General features: G+C 42.6%; 1 protein-coding gene across 1 annotated transcript; it reads left to right on the top strand.

Moving 5' to 3' along the window:
- Nucleotides 1-132: 132 nt before the first annotated feature.
- On the top strand, nt 133-24,002 carry LOC147197245 (bridge-like lipid transfer protein family member 2). The gene is made up of 40 exons (XM_086126084.1): nt 133-1,366; nt 1,847-1,959; nt 2,042-2,168; nt 2,376-2,425; nt 3,839-3,983; nt 4,765-4,883; nt 4,957-5,017; nt 5,081-5,261; nt 5,416-5,539; nt 5,621-5,745; nt 5,817-5,884; nt 5,956-6,092; nt 6,243-6,361; nt 7,029-7,222; nt 7,302-7,587; nt 7,659-7,864; nt 8,158-9,196; nt 9,611-9,802; nt 10,117-10,319; nt 11,151-11,269; nt 12,074-12,297; nt 12,371-12,561; nt 12,773-12,872; nt 13,138-13,337; nt 13,418-13,715; nt 14,044-14,201; nt 14,975-15,181; nt 15,820-15,919; nt 16,163-16,345; nt 16,416-16,537; nt 16,629-16,784; nt 17,507-17,628; nt 17,728-17,908; nt 18,719-18,805; nt 20,065-20,175; nt 20,249-20,384; nt 20,891-21,015; nt 21,518-21,619; nt 22,177-22,311; nt 22,696-24,002. The coding sequence occupies exons 2-40, from the start codon at nt 1,889-1,891 to the stop codon at nt 22,885-22,887; spliced, it is 6,696 nt and encodes a 2,231-aa protein (XP_085982210.1). The 5' UTR covers nt 133-1,366; nt 1,847-1,888; the 3' UTR covers nt 22,888-24,002.
- Nucleotides 24,003-24,201: the final 199 nt, after the last annotated feature.

Raw genomic sequence — 24,201 nt, 5'->3', positions numbered from 1 at the left:
GATTTGTAATAATAGAAAGCAATGATTTGGCACCATGTTTCCTGTGTTACAAGGGTCATTCCAGAATTGGAGGCCATTTTACACTCTCACACACAAGCACACACGCACACACAACCGAATTGTTCATATTATACTATATTGTTTTTCTATACTGTATCACGTATCAGCAGCAGTGGAAGCCATGGAGCTCCCTGAGGTGAGTTTTTTTTTCCCCCTCCGTGTCACCTTAGGGCACAGGTGTCAAACGCAAGGCCCAGGGGCCAGATCTGGCCTGCCACATCATTTGATGTGCCCCGCTAAAGCAAATCAAATACGGTGTATTGACTTCCATGATGATTGCTCAAGTTTAGAACAACATTTCAAATTCTCGTATGTAATATAAGAGAGCTAGTGTAAGTTTTCGTGTTACCAAAACCCTCATTACAGTAACAAACTATAGTTGAATAAACCATTATTATTGACTTCCTTTTATGGTTTCACAGTCATAACAGCCCTCCAAGGGAACCGGTAACTATAATCTGGCCCGCGACAAAAAGGAGGTTGATACTCCTGCCTTAGGGGCTCCGTCTGTAGCTCATGATGATGGTGGAATAGTTGCCAAATACCAGATATTCAAGTCAAATGTATTTATGTTGCCCCAAATCACAAAAGGTCTAAGGTCTTCACATGCCCACACCTGACAAATATGAACGACACCTCTGATCTTAACCCCCAGGAGGGCAAGGAAAACATCTAGAGAAAATGAGAAACCTTGAGAAAGGGCTGCTGATGGGAGAATCCCCCTTCCAGGGTGACAAAGCTGCAATGGATGCCGACTTGAGTTGATCACAGAGATGACGACTCATGTCATTGCGACTTGGAATCGAATCACAGTTTTGAAGACTTGTGACTTGACAAAAACTAACTCTTTACTGAACTGCATTCATAAAGTAACTTGGCTTCCCAATGGACTTGATTTGATTTGACACGAGTTAACCCGTAACTTGACTAGCTTGAAGACCCGAACGTTTTTGTTGAGACTTGCACACTTCCTTCAACTAATTGTTCAAATATATAAGACATTTAGAAATGATTAGCGATTCATTTTTTATCATTCCAATTATTGATCACCAAACCAACCGTAACTTCTAAATTTGTGAAAGCTGTATTTTTGTGTCAAGACAATTATTAGTCATTTCGATGAAGGGAAAGTACATGTTAAGTTACAAATACGGTACTGTATATATAATTGTATGCTCCAAACGTCTCTTCTGGAGCCGAGAGGGGCGGAGTGTTGACGCTCGCTGCGGGTTAAAATGTCAGCTGTCACCGCTCCGCTTTGCGGTGCCACAGGTAGCTCCTTGCCGCCGTAAAAATGCCAGGCCAGGTGAGTTTGTAAACTTTGGACGGATAAATCAAAGACAGCCTCTATACATTGAAAGAAAGTTGATTCCTCTCTCCTAGTGGAAGCTAACTGCATTAGCCATAGCATTAGCCTGCTAGCACAGATTTACTGCAGATTTTTTTTTTTACACTTTGATGACGAGGCGCTCAAGTTTTGGCGTAACTAAACCCTTACGTTATTATCTGGCTAACTAATCTGTACTGTAATCTCTCACGTGCACGTTAGATTTTTTGGCGAATTGTTAGCTTGATGCTATTCTGCGTTGCACTGTTTTTGTACACACTCAATTATTCACTTCTGTCAGAAAGTAGTAGTTTGCAGGGTTAATAAATCAGCACATATTTCGTCTGACAATTTAATCCGTAACTGCGTGCGTGTGTTTTTGCGTCATACCTTTCTTAATATATTGAAAGTAAGATATGTCAAGTTAAGAGTACCATTATGTCTCTCTTTCCATGACAGAATCTGGGAAAATAGCTCCATGTCTACACAGCTTGAGACGTCATGTCTTTCCTGCTCATTTCCTTCCTCATAATCCTGTTTCTTGCCATTGTTTTGTCATGCATCATATTCCGGTAAGTGATGTTCAATTTAGGAGCATGCAACTAACTGGCTGTCATGGTTGTAATTGTGTCTTTCTTCCCCTTCCCATCTAAGATGGCTGGTCAACACTCTGGCAGTGCGACTCTTCCAGACAAAGCTGAATGCAGACTTGACGATCAAATCAGTGGGGCTGTTCTCAGTCAAAGGCGTCAGTATCCACTTTCACCCGCTGCACACTGTGGTAAGTGACACACAGTCTACGTGGAACATAACTGCAGCCACTCTCATGTCCCTCAAAATATAAGTACAGGGAACACCAGCACAATGTGGCCCTAAAAGTGACACATTGTGTTCGTGGAACAAAACGGCAGCCGTTCCCATGTTCCTCAAATGAAAAGTACAGGTTACACCTGCACATGTGTTCCTAACAGTTATTCCTTCATGACAGGAAATTGACCGAATATGGATTTCAAGCAAACTTGTGAACCAGAATTTACCGTGAGTAAACTAATTCTGCATTTTGACTGAATATATTGACATAATGTTGTGGTTCTTTCGGCATACTCACACTCGGCCAATCCTTCCTTGTGTTACTATTGATAACAGGCACCTTACACAATAGAAATAAATAGAATACAATACAATACAATACATGCAGATTTATATAGCGCTTTCACAACAGCGACAGCTGTAACAAAGCGCTTCACAAAACAGTTAACATAAAGTAAAATAAACACAACACATAACATAAAACACGGACAGTCGTGCAGTCCTAACCACTTTTCCGTCACACGCTTTGTAGTTTGAAGCAGTTTCAGATGAAAGAGGAGAGAATCAAAGTGTCCTTTAACCAGTGGATCAGAGACGTCATGCTCAAAATGTGCACACGTCGGCTACAAGCTAAGTTTCAAAGTCAACAAGAAGCTGTAGCATCCATTGACGAAAAAAGAGATTGGTTCACTTCTCCTGTCCCATGGAAATCCATTTCAATTCCAAGCGGCGACTCACGGTTCCAAATACGCATCCTCTCTCCTCATCCTCAACTTCAGCAGCCATCCATCCAGCCGCACCAACTCTATGAATGACTACAAATCATTCATAGAGTTAAATAAAACTCCACAGCATGCACGGGCACATGAGCTCGTGCAATGCATTTTTCATGTGATTAATGTGATAGCCCCTCTGAGAAGTTATTCATCAGAACCTCATCATTGCGCAATAGCGACGCTACGCTTCAACCACCGGCACTCACAGGCACAGTTACTATGATGAGTTTAACAGTTTTTCATGATAACTGCAACTTTGAGCAATAGAAATGGATAGAAGCACTATAAGTCATCTAGAGTCAAAAACGCTGCAATAATGTACCGGTTGGTCACCTGCATGTCCTCAATGTACCTGTATTTGGCCTATGATTGCTCCTCTCACCAGTTAAACAGAATCTAAATTGGTAAAATAATGTCTAAAGTACAAGCATTTGTGTATTTTGGAGTGTGTGTTCATGATGCGAGGCGGCCCGGTAGTCCAGTGGTTAGCACGTCGGCTTCACAGTGCAGAGGTACCGGGTTCGATTCCAGCTCCGGCCTCCCTGTGTGGAGTTTGCATGTTCTCCCCGGGCCTGCGTGGGTTTTCTCCGGGTGCTCCGGTTTCCTCCCACATTCCAAAAACATGCATGGCAGGCTGATTGGACGCTCTAAATTGTCCCTAGGTGTGAGTGTGGGCGTGAATGGTTGTTCGTCTCTGTGTGCCCTGCGATTGGCTGGCAACTGATTCAGGGTGTCCCCGCCTACTGCCCGAAGACGGCTGGGATAGGCTCCAGCACCCCCCGCGACCCTAGTGAGGATCAAGCGGTTCGGAAAATGGATGGATGGATGTTCATGATGCTTTTTTTTTTTTGGTTTGTTTTTTAAGTAAATACTTGGCATTATGCGTGGGTGAGACAAGAGTTCGCTTTGACCTTCAAGTGCCTCTCGGGCCACTGACGAAGAGGACGAGCCATGGGAAGAAAACGAGAAATATTTCCATCAGTGCTACAACACTTCGCTTCCTATCACAAGTATGTATCAGATAACAATAGAATCCATCCATGACAGAGGATTCCATCCATGCACTCATAACATTTGAATGTTTTCGCACAGGATTACATCCATGTACACTTATAACACCTTGAATCAAATGCTTTCATAAACAACAGCCAGAGTTATTCATTGATTATCACGCCTACTTTTTTTGCAAATCCGGTAGAGAAAACAGAGGTCTTCGAAGTGCTAGTAACAAAGAATGCTTATCGACACCGGTGTCAAATTGTGCGAGAACGAAACTGTGTCATTACAATATTTTGGTCCACTTATGTGCCCTATTATTTTCTTTCGGCCACTCAAACAACTGTTTGTTTGTCTGAATGTGAGCAGTGCATTGCCACACAGCGCCGAGGCATTTCACCGAATGATTCGATAACAATGGCAAAGAGCAAATAACAGGTCAACCAACAATGCATTACAACGCCTGAATGGTGACTCGGTATTCTGTAAATGACATCACTCGCCGGAGATTGCCAAACAAAAGCATTTTTGTTGTTAAGTACATTGCCATGGGTCTATGGGTTGTGTTAAAAAAAATTAACGAAAATATGCTTGAAATAATTTTAGCCCCAAATATGACTGAAAAGATGGTTGGCCAAGTTTACTTCATGCTTGACCTTTAAGTTCAAGGTTATACTGTAGTGTATTTTAAGTTCAGCTTGTAATTTCACCTGAATGCGTGCAATTTTAATGAGTACCATGCATATGATGCAAGTGGCTCAAAAAAGCAACTCACTTTCCACACTGTTCTTGCAGCTGTTGTCGTTTCACATCAGCTCGGTCAATGTGATGGTTCTTAACATGGCACTCTCCGAGTCGCTGTGGCACATGACCATCACGTGCATCACGTTGCTGCTAGAACCCCACAGTAAGAGGTATAACTAACTGCTTTCTGGGCGCACAGTTGTCTTAATTACCTTTTGTGAACCAACATGTTGCTCATTACAGGCTAGCGTGGGACTTCTCAGTGGGACAATTAAGCAGCAAAGTTCTCAAAAGCAGCCAGCTGGTGAGTTTCCCAGTACAGGCTGAATTCTAAATCAGCATGACTATTGTGGCGTCCATTTTGCAGGACATTTGTCTGGCAGAGGTGGCATTCAACCTGCTGCTGTCGGGCGATGTGACTCTCCCTGAGATGAGACCTGGCTTGCTGTCGCTCCGTGTCGGAACACTCCTGGCTGAGCTGCATGAGGGTCTCTTCCTCAGCTCTGTGCTGGTGACGAATGAAGACCCGTCTGGTGAGCAAATGCAAGGTAAGTTATTAGTTATTCCATTGAACGAATTAGGTTAATTCTAGGTGATTTTTATTACATAAGGTGGCGGTTATCATGAATAACTGGTGATAGGAGCGATCATGTTTTACCATTGCATTAGTACATTTTAACGTTCATTTTTCGTGTTGTTCAGAGTGTATGGGCACCGAATTCATCCAAACAGAAGATGTTGAACAATTCCACAGCATCATTCCGCACAAGGCCAACATGGAGTTTGACAACACAAACGTCACCTTGTCCATGCACAGTCAGAAAAAGTGAGTCATGCTTTGATTTTGTATTCTGGCCAGAACCTGGTATTCTTGACTCTTACCACCCCCACTCTTTCACTTGTGCAGACACCTGAACTGGACGCTGAAATCGTTAAAGCTTTGCTACACTCGCGACAGTGAGCAGCTTCCTTTGAAGAGCTTCACCCCCAAGCTGAGCTTTCCACAGAGTAACCTGGGGCTTATTCTGGAGGGTCAGTGCATAGCTGGGCTTTACATGGTGTGCAAAGAGATCAACTAGTAACATTCCTTTTTTTTTTGGCAGATGGACTTCTTCTGTCACAAAGCAGGCAAAGAATTGTCTGTGTAAACACACTCAAAACATCCCTGCAGGCAAGGAAGCTTTTCTTTGTTGTGTGAGGAAAGCCTAGAAAGATTTGAAACCTGTTGTTCTTTGCTTGTAGGTCACATCCATGGACGTTTCTGGCTCCTTTGCTGTGAATACATGCATCGTCCATTATCGTCACCAGGAGTTTTTCCACTGGCTCAATCTTCTTCCATGGGCACAACTGATGCACAAGAAGGCGTCACGTCGAAAAAGGCAAGTGGTAATACACAGATGGAAAATATTTCTTCTCCATGGTGATGATAATCCATCTTTTTTTTTGTTTGTTTGTTTCATCCACATCCGCATCATTCTGTCTATCGTTTGTAGTCTATTAGATTTTTTGCCCACCCTTCTCTTCCTCAGGCGCCTTCCCCATCTGGACGCCCCAGTGATGATTTCCTCCTCCGTGTCCAACCTCAATGTGTCCGTACAGCTTGGAGACACCACGCCCTTTACCCTCGGTTTCCTCTCAGCCAGCGCAGGTAGTACAGTCTTAATGTCATGGCGTGTTGCGGCTCTAATGCAAAAAATGGGGGATATTTTACCTTTTATACACGTAATAACTTGGCAAATATTTGCTCAACACAAAAACAGGAAGCGAGGGCCCCCACGAAAAACGGTGGATACATTAACAGAGGATAGGTAAAAAAAAAATACACCAGCATATACAGTAGATGAATTCACCAAATGGTGACTCTGTGGGGTTCTACTGTATCTTTTTTTTTCCCCAATGCTTGATTTTTATGTTCCTACTGCATTGTCACTAACACTGTATAAACCATCAATTATCAAAAATGCATCTTTAAGAATGAGTTGACCATGCTGGTGACAAATTGATTTGTGGGATGCAAGGAGCTTCCTCATCCTTGTCAAACTTGTGAGGATAAGCGAATTAGAAAATGGATGAATGTTTATTTACTGACTATTTATTTTTAATAATATCCACAATTCAAGTAAAAAATGTGAGTGTGTGTATGTGTCTATGTATTTTGTTTTTGTTTAATATTAATTTACTCATAACATTAAAAATAAATTTATTTCATGATCTTATTTTGTTTTTCTATTTGATGTGGATGTGGTACACCATTTTAGTCAAACATTCTGCTATCCTTACATTGATCTTGTTATTTCCGCCTTTTGTTTGTGCAGAATTACAGCATCTTTTGGACTTAAAGGTGGACCAAGGCAACCCGGAGTCTCGCAACGTGCACCAACGGGCCTCGTTAAACCTGGACAGCTTCTGGTGGCGAGTGGGTCAGGGCTCTCATATCCAGCAAGCCCCACATCCTCCCGGCAAACATGTGTGGGGCGAAGCGCTCGTTCTTGATTCGCTTGATCTTCAGGTAAGAAAAATTCAAGAAAATCATGTCATAATGCATTTATTCCAGTGCTGAATTAAGCATAACTGTCCTGTCAATCAAGGGGAGCTGGAATCGAGCCAGCAATGAGTTGAAAGGCAGCACTCCATCTTTGAGTGTGGAGTCCAGCCTGAAGGGACTCCAAGTAGAGTTGTCGGAGACCTGCGCGCTGTGTTTGTCTCGTCTGCTCTCTGTCATCTGCACTCCAGATGGAGTAAGGCTGTCAGATGAGCCCTCGCTCTCTCCCGCTACTTCCTACACGGGACAACCCTCCTCATCCTCACCTCTGCTATTCAAACTGGACTTCCATTTGGAGGATGTTAACGTTTTCACAGTCTCGAATCTCGCAGGCAGGTTTGATTTGAAACGGTCTTATATGTGTATTTCGCCTTTGAATTAAGCCTATTTAATGTCAATTTAGGAGCTCTGTCTTTGCGAATGGATGCTGTCCGAGTGATGAGCTCGGCCGAGAGCTCGCAGGTGTCTCTGCAGGGCGTTGGCTTCTCCGCCATCAAGACACTCACAGAGAACACCGAGACATGCTGTCCTTCCTCCCAGGTTGCTGAGACCATTGGCAGACTCACCGCCATGGCACTCTGTTACCACGTCAGCACCCATACACTGCAGGTAGATTCATATATTTCTTTCTTTCCGACTTATTTGTCCTCGGGGACATTGTAGATCAAATACGTTTTCAACAATAAAATGAAAATGCACACAATTAGGTTAGTTTGGCAACTAGGCCAGGTTGTACCATGACTCTTGCCCAAAGTCAGCTAGGATTCAACAACTTGTGACACTAATGAGGACAATCGATGTAGAAAATAGATAGATGGCTGAAAAAAACTGCCTAATATGTGTTCTTGAAGGTATACCATCGTACATATACTGTAAGTGGTAACAAGTGTTTTTCCAAACAGGTCCAGTGTGAGGATAATTTGGCCGTGGTATGGACGCCAACAAACCACATATTTTTGTATCAGCACACGATGGAAGCCCTGGATTGCTGGCATATACTCTGTCGTGAACGAGAAGCTGAGTGCGCACTAAACCCAGGCAAAAGGGATCAAAGAGATCTGTGTGTGTTGCTAGAACTGGGAACTGCTCGCGCGACAGCACATGTGGGCGAGCACAACTACATCCTCCTCCATGCCGAAGCACTGTCCCTCTCCAAGCACACCGGCTCGCTGCATATTCGCACACCCGCTCTGGCATTTAACTTCGACGGCCATGATATCCTCTCCTTCAAAGGATTGGATGTTGAAACGCACGAAGAGCTACCGGAGATGCAACTGCACAGGAATGGCTTTACCTCCTTCACCACACCTCACAACCGTGTCTGGGTTTTCACCTGCCCATTCCTCTCCGTGGAGTTCCCCTACCAGTACAACTTCTCTGACACCTTCGACAGAGCTATCAGCGTGCAGAAGTGGTTAAAGACCCTGCACCGCCCGCCCTGCCCAAGCCCCTCTGTTCACCAGTGCCCTCCTCCAGACCTCATCTTCAAAATCAGCCAGTTTTCTTTCATCTTCCTGGACGACATCTTTGAGATCAAGCTACGTGACAACTACGAGCTCATGAAGGACGAGAGCAAAGAAAGCGCCAAGCGTCTGCAGCTGCTGGACAAGAAGGTGGCCGACTTACGGAAGCAGCACGGCGAACTTCTGCCTGCCAGGAAGATTGAGGAGTTGTACAGCTCGCTTGAGAAGAAACACATCGAGATCTACATTCAGCGCTCACGGCGCCTCTATGCCAACACGCCCATGAGGAAATCGCTGCTGACGTGGACAGTGTCCGACCTGGAGCTGGTTGTCCTGGCTGACCAGTCGCTTCATGGCCCGGAGCGGGTGAGAGAGCAGCTGAGAGACATTGACAGGATCAGCCCCTTCCCCAGAGAGGGGCTCCACTTGGTTGTCCAGTGGTGCCGCGCTTTCAAGTTCAAACTGGCTTCATTTTTGGGTTAGTTTCCAGAGGTGTCAAAAATACGCACATTTTTTACTTTTGAAGTACAGAGGCTTGTGAGAAAAATAGTGTTGCCTGTAGAATTCAGCTTTTGTGCTCAAGTGAAAGTTGAAGTACAGATTCCGAAATCATTTGTTGATTTTAGTGCGACTTTTTTTGGGGGGTTGAAAAAGCAAAAAACAACTATTTTGACAAATACGGAATAGGATGTTAAGTTATTTGTTTTCAAATGTAGAAGGTAAGAATAAATAGTTACCAGAAAACTAAATTCTAAACTAAAGAGTAGGAAAAAAATTACTTGAGTAAAGAAAGTATTTGCTGTTCGTTACTTCCCACCTTGGATAATTTTTATTTCAACTAACAACCACTGACTTCCTGCCCTCACAGCTCACCTTTTTTGTGTTTATCCAGTGAGAATCCGGGACTACCCCCGCTACCTGTTTGAGATACGCGACTGGTCACTGTCGGGGCGCCTGGTCGGGACAGAGCAGGACGGACAGGCCAGGGCTCACCGAAAAGAAACGTTTTCGCTAGGCTTACCGTGGGGAGATGTGACGGTGCACAGGAATATACCACCCCTCAAGTTCTATTACGACTTCAAATGTGAGTTCATCTGCTTTCACAATGTCCCTTGTGGCTTGCTTGGGTCAAGTACACACATACCAGCAATCGAGGCAAATTTCAGCATTTTCAATCCCCTGCGGTCAAAGTCAATGAAGGCCAGCCTGTCAGATGTCTCTAAAACATGATCATAAGAGATTGTTCTTTGTTGTGGTGTGTAAAGGTCATTATTCTGAAGTTTGAGGTGTATTCAGATCCATTATTTGCTTGGTCTAGTAAGATGATTGAAATCACTGAGTGTACCTTGCTATACAGAAGCCTGGATCTGCTGGTGACTTATTAATGTTTCTTTGTAGCCAACATTTGCCTCTACACAATCGTCTGGGGGCCATGTTGGGACCCGGCGTGGACCCTGATCGGCCAGTCGGTTGACCTGCTCACCAAAATGACGGCGGACCCATCGCCTCTGCTCACCTGGTGGGACAAAAGTCGCCTCTTGCTACACGGACACTGGGTTATGGACATTGACCAGGCCAACCTGCATCAGCTTGCCACAGAGGTAAAACTTCACATAATGATTACGGTTGAATAACAAGATTTTAAAAGTTAATTCAGGTGTCTGTTGGTGGTAGGTGCTGCCGATTTGATTCGAAACTCAATCCAAATGAGCTCAGCAGTTAGCTTTTAAATGTCAGTGCTTGAACAGCCATGTCGATGAATGAGGTAATTACATTTAACATAATTTTTGTTCCCCTGATGGAGAAGAGAGAGTTGTCTGTTTGCAGGAAGGGTTTATTCATTCAACTCTAGATCAGGATCCAGCAGCTGACTGAAACGCGGCATCTTTTAGAGAAGGGACTATAATTTGAAGAAATACAATAATGTTGCGTCTCAAAAATTTTCTGACTTAAGTCAACACACAATAATAAAGCAGAATTCTTTCACGTTTGTATTAATCCTCATAATTTGCATTGATGTTAAGGCGGTGATCGGTCAGTTTGACCCTGAACAAAAGCGATGTCTCATGTTTATCAATATTACACACTGAAAAAAAAATGCACTGGCATTTAAAAACGTTGTCTTTTAAACATATGTCTTTCCATGCATCTTGAAAGGTTTCACCTTCACTGTTTATGAATAATGAGTGACTTATCCTCATTGAAGTATGATTTGTGCTCGATCAAGAACACAAATCCTGGATGCAGATTGAAATAGTTATTAATCCTAATAAAATTAATAATGATTATCTGTTTCTGGCATTTTCGTATAATGAGTAAATTGACCTGGTAACATAATTGCTGTTCCTGAAAAACATAACAAGACATTGAACAAAATGTTAGTCCTACTGTCCTTTCACCCGTTCTAATATGAGAACTTTGCATTGGTACAGGATCCGTACAACACCACAGAGAATTTGCACTGGGAATGGAGCAAGCTCAACTTTGACTGGAACCCTGGCCAATTTGTTTTTAAAGGAGATTTGAACGTCAATGTCAGGACGGCATCAAAGTGAGTATGTTTAGTTTGAGTCAGTCTCAACGTATAGTAAACCTAGACATAAAATCGTCAGGGATTTTTTAAAAACACTTCCCTGGTATTTTATTCAAATCACTCCGTTTTACCGGATAGGGGGAGAGGGTCTTTGCTCATGCAAATGCTGAGCACAGTACCGGAACATTGCAACAAAGTGAAGCCGACTCGGTGTTGCCAGCATAGCTACTTTGATACTATATTTAGTGGTTTTGATGCTATATTCAACAACTTTGATGCCATATTTACCTATTTATCTGCTTTTCCCGCCCCTTAAAGGACTGTAAAAATAAAAAAAGTGCAACAACCCGAGGCCCTTTTTATGGCGTTCTTGGAGATTCTTGAGTCCTACTGCAGAGCAGTTGTTGTTACCCGAACCATATTTAGACGGCTAATGAAGCCATGTTTCCTTTGATAATTTACCCATACCCCGCCCATAACGGTTCGATTGTGTTTTACTGGTGGTGAGTGTGGCAGCACTTCTTCATCAAACCACCAAATTTCACTTTGTCTATTACCGTAGCAGGTCTGTTCATGTGATTCATGCAGCAGGCACATTGCCATTCATGGGCAACTGCCATGCTGACAACTTAGCCGAACATTTCAGTGCGTGCTTGTTACGAGAAGCTAATCCTGCATCCAAGTATTCTGAAGCTCTGTTCTGCATTTGGCTTTGACATGATACCTTTGTGCGTGAGCGTGTCATTGTCTGTTTTACAATGTTTCAGTAGGAATGGGAATGCACCACTGTGGTTGACTAGAACTTTCTTGTTTCCATCTTAGGTACGACGACATCTGCTTTCTGCACCTTCCCAATTTATGTATGACGCTTGATCTGCAGTGGCTCTGCCATGGCAACCCTCATGATCACCATGCCGTAACACTCTGCTCTGCCGAGAACATTGCAAGTGTGACCTCGGGACAGCCTCACGACTCCTACAGGGCATTTCGCTCAGAAAATCTCAACATGTCTATCACCATGGACCTTAACCAGCACTGTGGCTCTGGTAAGAGTGAGCGTGCATGCATGCTTACATGTTTCGCATTAAAACTGTTTCGCATTTTGCTTTTCTTTTCCAGAATCATCCCAGCCAAGAATCTTGCTGTACAGTAGCACTCTGCGCTGGATGCAGAACTTCTGGGCCACCTGGACCAGCGTGTCCCGACCCATATGCAGAGGAAAGCTCTTTCACAGCCTCAGGCCTGTGCGTAAGAAGCTGGGTCAGCATTACAAGCAGATGTCCTACACGGCTGCTTTCCCACAATTACAAGTATGTGTATAGCCTGTCCTCATTGCATTATGTAGGCAGTAGGGGTGCAATAATACATTTTTTTAATCGACGTATCCATCGGCACAAGTTTGGTGTGTCATGTAACGTTGAATTAAGACTCGAGAAGAATCGTTTTCCTTGATAGAAAACAGTATTTCAAGTTGTCGTTCTTGTCAACTGAATCTTCTCTCTCCATTTGCGTCCCCTTCAGGTTCACTATTGGGCATCCTTTGCCCAGCAAAGAGGTATTCAAGTGGAGTGCAACAAAGGCCATGTCTTCACTCGAGGGGCTCAGAGATTAATTCCACAGGGTATTTGTATATGTGGGGTGTATGTGTTGTGTGTTTTATTAACATATCTAATGCCAAAAAATAATGTATTTTACTGGTTGGAATCCCTCAAAGGAAAATTCAACTTAAATTCTGTTGTAGACATATAATGCACACCACACAGAGAACCAGATCACACACATGCAGGCATGCAAGGAGAGATGTCAGATAGAAAGGGACGCACAAACAATGCTGCGTTTTTTCCCCCCTTTCTTCTTCCATACAAAATACATGTCTCCTGAAACAGCTGGCACTGTGATGAGGAGGCTGATCTCTGAATGGAACGTGACTCAAATGGTGAGTGAGCTGTCACAGGTGACTGTGCACCTCATGGCCTCCACGTGGGATGAGACGGCCGACCACCAGATCAACGCTCAGGTGAACAAGACCCACCTGCTGAGCCTGTCCTCCCTGAGTTACCAGCGACAGAGCAACCACGTGGAAGAGGTAACACTGTACATTTACAAGCAACCATGTTTACAAGGAGCTGTGGTCCTCTGTGTATTATGTTGTTTTGTTCTTGCCAGGAAGTGAATCCAAAGGATGAGACAAACGCTTCATACACTCACAAGCTGCGCCTAGTTGACTTGCGCGCCTCCTGGACCACAACCAACAGGAATATAGCATTCGGGCTGTACGATGGTTACAAAAAGGCCTCGGTCCTGAAGAGAAACCTCTCCACAGAGGCACTGAAGGGCCTGCGCATTGACACGCAGCTCCAGGCCAAGAAGCTGAAGCGCTCGCCTTCAAGCTACTCGCCCACCACAGCCCCTGTTACACCTGTTGTGCCCACACTAACTCGAGCTGAGAAAAGTCCACATGAGGGTGAGGACTGCGCTTTTGCGTATTTAAAAAGATTAGGCCATACATAATACTACATTAACTAGGGAAAAAGACATTTACGTGCCATATCATTTCACGATCGCTATTTTTTCCTTACACCAAACGTGCTGCATGCAAAGAGTCCACAAAAGTAAACTCCAATTAAATCATCAAATCATCTATCATATCATTAGTGCAAAAACTCCATCCTGCAGTTTTTCTTTTATAACCTCCACTGTGCACAATAGAAATAAGCATGACAACTGGAAATAATCCACAGTGTTTGGGAACGTTGCTATAATGCCTGTCCCGTTGCTCCTTCTCTCTGTAGGAGCATCAATGCTTCAGAAGCTGATTGAGGAAACGGACAAGTTTGTGGTCTTTTCCGAAGAGGACTCGGGTGTCAGTGATCAGCTGTGTGGCATCGCAGCATGTCAGACTGATGATGTTTACAACCGAAACTGGTTTATTGAGTTGGTCAACTGCCAGGTAAACTAGCTGCATGACCATTCTGAGGGCCTGATTTATAAAGCCCAAAAAGCATCCACTAAATTGTATGTTCACTCTAACTGTGGTTGGGTGTGTTGCGCATAATATACTAAGATTACAATTTTTTGCCAAGATCCCCCTAAACTGCGTGTTTAGTCTGATAGCTCATACTGTTTGCAGCAGATGTCCAAGTGGTTGAGACTTCCATATTTAAAAGAGGATTTTGCACTTGAAGTAGCTTTGATGGTTTTCACTGCATTGAACATTTGGGGGAACACGGCAAGTGCAAAATGTAGTTTGAAGTGGTGAAATTCAAAGTGTTAGGATGGGAGCAAAACATACATATTTCTGAGTTACAGAAACAAAGCCTATCAATCTGATATAGAACATCACATAATTTTTGTTTCTGGCATTTCATTTTGCCTGTGCCCATGCCGGCACAACTGCGTGCCGGTTTATGCATGCCTTTCAGGTAGTATTTGAAGATGCAAAATCAGCCATCGCAGTTCATCCAAAGGTTGATAAATCATGCGTGCGAAGTCAATCAATTTGTATGCACTATTCCCAGCATGTGAAAAATAAAACTGTGCTGCAAGTTGCCCGTTTAGCCGATGCAATCCTAGGTACGCCCAGTTAGTCGATCAATCTCCACATCTGTTTGGTGAGCAGTCAAGTATGTGCTCATTTTTGCATGCACAGACCTTCAGTAAATCAGGCCCTGAATAAATTAGCCACATTTTGTCTGTGGTTTAAGAGTCTTGCTCCATACACAGATGATGCTCCGTGGGACAGAGACGGCCGGCTGTGTACTGGTGTCTGCGGCCAAGGCCCAGCTGCTGCAGTGTGAGCACCATCCGGCCTGGTACAACGACACCCTGAAGCAGAAGACCACCTGGACCTGCCTGCTGGATGGAATGCAGTACTTCGCTACCATGGAGCCCAACCCATCGGAGCAGGAGGATAGACAGCTCTGGCTGGAGGTGGGCTAAACTCTCGCTTGATAGTGAGACATAGGAAGTCGGCCAATCTGGCTCGAAGCGTTCCCTGCAATGTTACAGTACTTTGGTCATTTTCTGAGTTCCTTCAAAGACTGGCAACTCTTTGAGATTTTGTCAGATTCCTGTCAAATGGAAACCTCGGATTTTTAATTTTCATCATTGCATGTGGGCAGAGCATGGCAGCTAAGTGATTACTCTAGTTAGCACTACCTGGACTTTTGGGGAGATTCAGTGCCAGAAGACAGTCTCACTTAACAGCAAAATATGACAGACATGAGTAAGATAAACAAAAAAGTCTCTACATGCCATCCCTGAAAAGACACAAGACCGCAGCCATTCAGCAGACTATTGTAGGGTGATTTTGGTTATTTTGCAGGGTTTTTGCAATGATGGACTACTCGTAGAGATTTAAAGCAGTCGATAAAGACCAAGTGCACTCGACAGATGGGAGACGTTAAATACTGTCAATGTCATTGTGTTTGGGTGTGGCACCGAAGTTTGATGACCTGCTACTAAACACTACAAAGTTTACAGCCTGACCAAATGTCCTGCATGTGATGACAATCACACCCGGAAGACATAAACTGAGTATGCACCTTCAACTGTGACTTTCTATTTAGGTGAAAAACATTGAGGAGCACCGGCAGCGAAATTTTGACTCAGTGCTGGAGCTAATGGAGAGTGGCCAGGCCGTGGGTGGAATGGTTTGCACCACTACAGGTAAAACTGGTGACAGACACGCATACACTGCTCACACAAAGCTCCTTATTAGAGAAAAAAAAAGTAAGTTATGCAGAAAAAAAAAATTGTACAACTCGTCAAATTAAGATGGCCTTTAAATCTTATAATGCGTTGGAGGTTCATCTTAAAATGTCACCTGGAAGCTGAGTACCCAAATTCTTTTGAGGTTTTTTTTTTTGGGAGAAGCATCTAAACCGACTTCAAAGTTGTATTTGCATTCAGACTGGAACCAGCCCGCGCAAGTGAACGGGGCCCAGCAGGTCCAGCGTATTATCTCCCGCTGCAGCTGCCGAATGCACTACATCAGTTACAGCCACGATATCAACCCGGAGCTCGCCACACAGATTAAACCCCCTGAGCTGAGAAACCACCACGAAAAGGAAGACCTGCTGAAGAAACAGGCCGGTATGTCTGCTTCCCATACAGATTCTGCATTTTCAGCATCAATTTGCTGATGATTGTACTCATTTCCCAGGGGCTGTGGACACGTTCACGCTCATTCACCATGACCTGGAGATATCCACCAACCCTGTTCAGTATGCCATGATCCTGGACATCGTGAACAACCTCTTGCTCCATGTGGAACCCAGACGCAAGGTGGGGCAATACAAGAGCAGCTGCCTCTACTTACATGTGGGGTTTTTTTGGGGCGGATGACGGTGTTTTTTTTTGCCTTCCGCCTGTGCAGGAGCACAGCGAGAAGAAGCAGCGTGTTCGTTTCCAGTTGGAGATCTCCAGTAACCCCGAGGAGCAGCGCAGTAGCATCCTTCATCTCCAGGAGGCAGTTAGGCAACATCTGGCCCAGATAAGACGCCTGGAAAAGCAGATTTACTCTAACATCAGGGTGCGTTTTACATGCTCACTTTGCAAAGGTGCTAATGGATTTTTGACAAATAAAAATATACTTGTAATGTCAGACATTTTAGTTTAAAAACCCAAAGAAGTTCACATTTTTCACATTAAGCTTGTAAAACTACTTCAGCCTGAAATGTAATTAGTATATTATTAACCCTTTATGTAATTAGTTTATAATACAGCATGTTAATATTTTTAAAATTATTAAGGAGCAAAAATAGCGCATACACAGCCAGTTTATTGTTACAGACACATGTACAGCATTATCCAACATCATTATGGGCACATACTTATCAATTCAGTAGCCAAGTACCCTTCACAGAAACCAGTAAAAGATGAGAATGTTGCTGCCAGTATTTGGGTGGCACCATCCGGTGGACAAAAACAAAGGTTAAATTGTCCAAATAATAATAATGATAGTGATAATAATAAATATGATAATAAAGCATCAGAATTGTATTCCGCTTTTCTGGACACTAGACACGCAAAGTGCTCACAATGGATACAATATAAATGTTGACAATAATTTTTAAGATTTGGAATGTAGGATAGCAAATAGCATTATCTGTCACGAGTTACAAATGTCTTTTTTTTTCATTTACAATTAAAGAAAAAAAAACCTCCACACAAGATGATGTCAATTCTTTAAGATATCCATGCATCTAACCCCAACCCTGTCTTAACCTTTCTTTGCTGGTCACCAAACCTTAGGCACAACCTGATGAACTCAGTATTGACGAACTGAACGAGATCAACACGCAGCTGCAGAACCAACTCAACCAGGAGAAAAATGACATGCAGATGAAGAGCGAGGAGCTCAACATCCTCATCAGGTCCGTACCACATCTGTGCTGATTCAGTGTTGGTGGTTCTAAATCAGGGCACAGTATTACACGTGGGCCACATGTGCTTAACATCTCATTCCTTCTCAGGTGCTTTAAGGACTTCCAATTGCAGCGGGCCAACAAGCTGGAGCTTCGAAAGCCTCCTGAGGACGTGAGCGTGGCGAGGAGGACGGAGATCTACTTCGCACAGGCGCGCTGGTGTCTGACCGAAGAGGATGGCCAGTTGGGTATTGCTGAGCTGGAGCTGCAGAGGTTCATGTATAGTAAGGTGAGGGACAACCAGGGCACCTTAAAGTAAAATCTTGGATTTTTTTTTTCCTTCTTAAGAATGACATCCTTTACAATGACTGTATTCAAAAAAAGTTTTGCTTTTTATTTATTTGGGATATGTTTTATTTGTCATGACAGCAAACAATCTTTCAAACTGTTTTTTTATGATTTTTCTTCCAAAACATACCGCAGAGCAAAAGTATCCAAAATGTTGATTAATCACTGCTTTTTTGCAACATATAAATGCCGCAGGGCTGCCAACTGTTGTGAATTGTTTCTTTTGTTTTGGAAATCATTTAACACTGCGACAATACGGCCGTAACATTTAACATTACGGAGCTTTTAAAAAATTCAATAAAAAAAAAGGCAGATTTGCTTTGGTGACATAATAATAATAATAATAATAGATTTTATTTATAAGCGCCTTTCAAGACACCCAAGGACACTTTACAATAACAAAAAACACAAAACAATATAATGACGCATTGCCATGATTGTCTTCCACCAGTCTCTTTTGTAACATGGAAAACAATCTACTTATGTTGTCCGTTTAACATGAATTCAACAAGCATTTTATGAATGTGTACGTATATATGAATTTTATGTCACTACAGCTCTCGGAAAAGTCACTCAATAGAGCCGCCAAATCCCTAAACTTGGCCACATTGACTCTTAACGCTAACAAATAAATCGTTATGACAAATAAAATCAAATTAATAAATAGAACCAATTCATCGCCAGGCCTAGGGAAAACAATGCTGTTCTTTCATCCGGTCTTCTGCAATTTACTCGTTTTCTCACCACACAGCTCAACAAGTCTGACGACACAGCAGAGCATTTGCTGGAGTTGGGCTGGTTCACCATGAACAACCTGCTGCCCAATGCAGCCTACAAGGTAACATCTGTCATGTCCATTAAATCGTCATTATAAGAAGTGGTTCTCAAACTGGGGTAGCAATTTTTTAATTCAGTCGGTAGAATTATGAGGGGGACCTTGGAAAAATTCATACCATATAAGTAGTCCCTGGAACCAAAAAGTTTGACTTTTAAATGTATTAACTTGGTCAAGCCAATGTGCTGTCTTTATATTCTCTGCCTGGTTTCCCCACATGCAGCGTGTGAGGGTATGTATGCACATCGCTGTTAGTCTGTGTTGATGGATACCATCTTGTTTATCCTTATGACAACGTCCACTGAGACTTGAGTGCTGCACAAGAATCATCATCCTGCCTCGCTCATTTTAATGTGTGTTCCGAACACATTCGCACAAGGCCGTTCCTGGATTCGAGTCATCGTTCATTTGATAGCGAGTATCATAAAAAACTAGAGATGCACATATTCGTGAAATGTACATAGGCCCACACATGGACTTTTTTTTGTTTGTTTGTTTTATACCCTGGATGTTAATTTCTGTTGTGCAAGGTGAAGGTTATCCTGAATAACTGGCGAGAGGCGCAGTCGCGTGAATCTAATCTTACATTGCATCTGCTCGTGCGTGACAGAGCACGTTATTTGACAGATCAGGAATTTTTGTGGGTGGTAGGTTTCCATTTATTCCTATTGTGCAAGTTGGCAGTTATGAGTACCTGTCAAGAGGAGTGATTGCTTCATTCATGTTTTTGCCCATGTTTGAACTTATTTTTTTACTCTGAATTATTTCTACTTCTTGTATTTATTACAATTGTGCACAGTTAGCGGTTATTATTAATCCTGACACATACATTGCACACATTCATGTGCCAGGGCGGGAGCTTTTATTTTGACTATAGATTATTTCTAGTACTTCTGTTTATTTCTATCATGCTAGGTTACACTTATCATAATTGGGAAGGAGAGCCTAAATTGATTTCATGACATGCACATTGTGCCATCTGTTTGATCGGTCAATTGATTTTTTTATTTTTATTTTTTTTTTTACCCTGTAGGTTATTTTAAGTCATTGTATTTTAATCATGCAGGGTGGCCAATATCATGAATAACTGATAAAAAATAATGGCCCTGACCACTCACACTGACCAAATGTACCAGACTTTAGGTGTCACATAGGCTCAAGCACAGTTAGAATGGTCAAGAATGAATACACTACTATACCTTTGCCGGCAAAGGTATAGTAGTAATATATATTTTTTTTCATGACACCTCTTCTTCCAATAGGTGGTGCTTCGCCCTCAGAGCGCCTGTCAATCAGGACGTCAGTTTGCCTTGCGCATTTTCAGCAAAGTGCGGCCCCCAGTGGGTGGGATCTCTGTCAAGGAGCACTTTGAGGTGAAGAAAGTCACAAACCTCATCATCGTTTCAATTCCCCACATTGACAACGAAAACACTCCCGTATTTTTAGGTGAACGTGGTGCCTCTCACCATCCAGCTCATGTACCACTTCTTCAAGAGAATGATGGGATTTTTCTTCCCTGGGAGGAACGTCGAGGAAGAGGAGGTGGCCGACGAAGAGGACAAGTTCCGACTGGTCACCACAGGTTTGTTTTTACGTTTGTGTCTCGTGTGTTTTGTATTTTCATATCAACAAGAAAGTGGTTGCCAGGGAGAAAACCACAAACAAAGTCTGTGTCCACTCATTCCTGTCGTGAAGGGAAGGTTTTACATGCAGCGAATTGAATTTTTGTCAATTATTTTAAAACTTTCATAAACCACTACAATATTTCTATAGTAGTCCGATGTGTGTTTTTTTTTTTAATTTTTTCACAGCTTTTATGCTAATGCTAGGACAGACTAATATTACTGAAAGGCTCAAATTGTGCAAATAGTCCAGCAATGCCTCTTTATACTAAAAAGAACATTGGTTTACCACTTTTGTATTTTGGCAATTCAAAATTAAAATGTAAACAAAATAGCTAAAATTTATTTTTGTCACATTTCTTTCTCCTTTTGTAATATCACGATAATACGATAATTATCTTTTAGATTGTGATAATCTAAGATTTTCATTCATTCATTTGTTTTATCTCTACCGTCCACATGGCAGGTATCCCCGTAAAGAATCGCCAGTCTTCCGAAGATACCATGGGTGCTATGGGCCCTGGTAAAGGTGTTGCTCAGGGGATTAACCGCAGTGCCGGCGTTAGGAGGTCCTTCAGAAAACCCCTTGAGGTATTGAAACTTTTACAAACCCATTCCAATAAAGTTGGGGCATTATGTTTAACATAAATAAAAACAGAATACAATCATTTGCAAATCATGTTCAATTTATGTTTAATTGAATACACTACAAAGACATGATACTTAATGTTCAAACTGCTCAGCATTTTTAACAAATAATTATTAACTTAGAATTCTATGATTGCAATATGTTCCGAAAAAGCTCGGATAAGTGACAAAACCTGTTTGGAACATCCCTCAAGTGAACGGGCTAACTGGAAACCATGATTGGGGATAAAAGGAGCTTCCCTGAATTGCTGCCTGTAAGCGGCAAGGCTGAAAACTAACATTGAATGTCCGTGAACCTTTGATCCTTCAGGCGGGCACCTCATCAAAAACTGACAACAATGTGCAAACATCCCAACCAAATTAGGATTCCCACCCTGGAATTTGGTTTGTAATTGACAATGCCTGGATTAACTTCAAACGAGTGCTTTCTTCTTTCCCTCACCAGCATCCTGTTGATGACATTGACAAGATGAAAGAGCGAGCGGCCATGAACAACTCCTTCATTTACATCAAGATTCCTCAAGTGCCTCTCTGTGTCAGCTATAAGGTGACTAGTGTTGGCTAGACATAGGTTTAGAGCTTATCGATTGTGTGAAACTGATTGCTAGCGATCTTCGATACCACTTTTTTCAGACCAATTAAGTACACTCAACCCTTGAGTACTCACATACCTGATACTCAGTATCTGATACCATTAGTGCTTTTAACATGTCAAGTTTCTATTAAACCAATGTCAGACCATTTTAATGATTAGCCTATCATTTATTTCTGAATGAGGGCAGTCACTCTGAAATCGAAAATGTAACTTCAAAATAAAATACAACTCCTTACATTGCAAGTTATAAATTATCGGTAATTCAATTCAATTAACCAAAGAGGCATATGAAAATGACAACTACCTAAGTTTTGGTCGTTGCTGAAAAATGTATTGGAAAATTATTAAAATAAATTGTATTGCAGAATTAATCAGCCAAGAACGTTTTGTCAATTTCCCACCCTAGTTGTTAGACCTGACAGTCTATGCCCTTGTCTCTTGTTTCCAAGCCACTTTCACACCACTGAACAAAACATGTGTGAGCCACTGTCACTGATTATCTTCTTCAGGGAGAAAAAAGCAGTGTGGACTGGAAGGACCTCAACCTGGTGCTGCCATGCTTGGAGTACCACAACAACACCTGGACGTGGTTGGACTTTGCCATGGCCGTGAAGAGAGACAGCCGCAAGGCTCTGGTTGCACAAGTATGCCGCTGGCCAACTAGCTAAAGAGCATGCAGACCATACAGTAGCAGTCTAATCCACATCCACAGTCCTTTTATTGGGGAGGAACAGACAACAAAAACGGAGTAGCAACCTACTAGAATAAAACCAGTAACAACGTTAAAACATGACATCACAACTAGTGGGCATATGACGGCTTAACGAGTTGGTGGCAACCTAGAGCAAGACACTGACGCAAGAAATTAACTTGTTGCTTACCAACCTTTATTAGACCATGGCACATATTCCACATCGGAAAAAAATCATGGCACACCACTTAGGAAAACGATTCAGATCTAATTTGATGTTATTTTAGTGCTTCTAGTGAATTTTTCAACACGCCCTGATCTTCTTCCTCCGTCTCAGATGATCAAGGAGAAGCTGCGCCTGAAACCGGCCGCCGGTGGCGCCGACCCGCGCGGGAAGACGTTGGACGGCAAGGCGGACTCAGGCCTGCAGCAGCAGCAGGAGGAGGATGAAAAAGCTCGGCTGCTCATTGGCCTCAGTGCTACCGACAAGAACTCAGGAAAAAAGAGCATTTTCAGCAGACGCAAGTGAGTCTCTGTCGGGAGGGCCGAACTACCGTTGGGACTATTTTGAGGGGGTTGTGGTATCATTTGATCCTGCTGAACTTCACATTGAAGTGGTCAAAGAGCAAAGTCGTCGGGTGCCTGTTGATGATGAATATGACCAAACGCTAACTAAGCAGCATCACTGCATTTCAGCCAATGAGCACAATTGCTTGTTAACTCTTTGTGAGCGTTTCCCGCTGGTTCAGGAACACGCTTGAGAACCTCACCTATGTCGTCTGCTGTAAGAATTCCATTAGTACACAAAAAAATTATTATTACTCACTGGTTTATATAAACAGACGCATTTCAGTAAATTAGGACTGTGTTTCCCCAACCGTTGAGCCAAGGCATTTATTTTACAAAAGGAAAATCTCTGGCACACCACCAAACAAAAATGTCACAAAATTATACAGTGTACTATGATGCCTTGAGATATGAACTGTTGTTTGGCCAGTTTTTTGCTCGTTCACTACCTCTGAAAACACTTGCAATTGTTCACAGCTCAGTGAAGTGCACATGTATTCCTTTCTGATTCCAAACACATGCGGGTTAGGTTCATTGACGACTCGAAATTTTCCAGGGGTGTGATTGGTTAGTTGTCACAGTTGTGCCCTGTGATTGGCTGGCATTAAAGAGTGTACTCTGCCTTTTGCCTGAAGTCAGCTGGGATCAGCTTCAGCTCACACGTGACCCTAATAATTGCTATAGAAAATGGATGAGAAAATATAGAAATGATTCCGTGACAGTGTAATGTATATGACTTCCCCTTTTTGAATTGAACTATGGTAAGTTTTCTGCCATACAATGCAGCCCAGCCCCCCATGCACAGGGATAGGAGCTAAGTCCTGCCCACTCAAAAAAGTTTTTCTGCCTAATAATGTCACAAGATGGTGGTAAAGCAACACATTTTCATTATATATAGCTTTGGACACAAAAAAAGCTAATACTGTAGTACGTGAGTTTTTCAGCGAATGATAAAGGATTCACTGAAAAAAAAATCAGATTGCAGTACAATGAGTATGCAGGGATTCATAGTATTCTAATTTACTGAGATGCAGACTGCTTTTTTACTACTTAATATAATAAAATTAATTGCAGAAAGTCTTTGTTTTTGTTTGTTTTATGACACTCCCCTCAAAAGGTTTTGAAACTGAGTGATATTAAAAGACAAAGTTCCATAAAGTGCTTGTTTTTCACCCATACATATCTGTGGTTTTCATCAAAACAAAAAAAAGTAAGAGATGTAACTGAAACCCTCCATTTCTCGCATTTTAAAGAAATTGTTTAAGTAGCTTTCCAC

This window comes from Hippocampus guttulatus, chromosome 12, assembly GCF_054856545.1.
Source record: "Hippocampus guttulatus isolate MCC_2025c chromosome 12, RoL_Hgut_1.0, whole genome shotgun sequence".
In the NCBI taxonomy this organism is placed as follows: domain Eukaryota; kingdom Metazoa; phylum Chordata; class Actinopteri; order Syngnathiformes; family Syngnathidae; genus Hippocampus; species Hippocampus guttulatus.
This window is presented reverse-complemented; position numbering and strand designations above follow the sequence as displayed.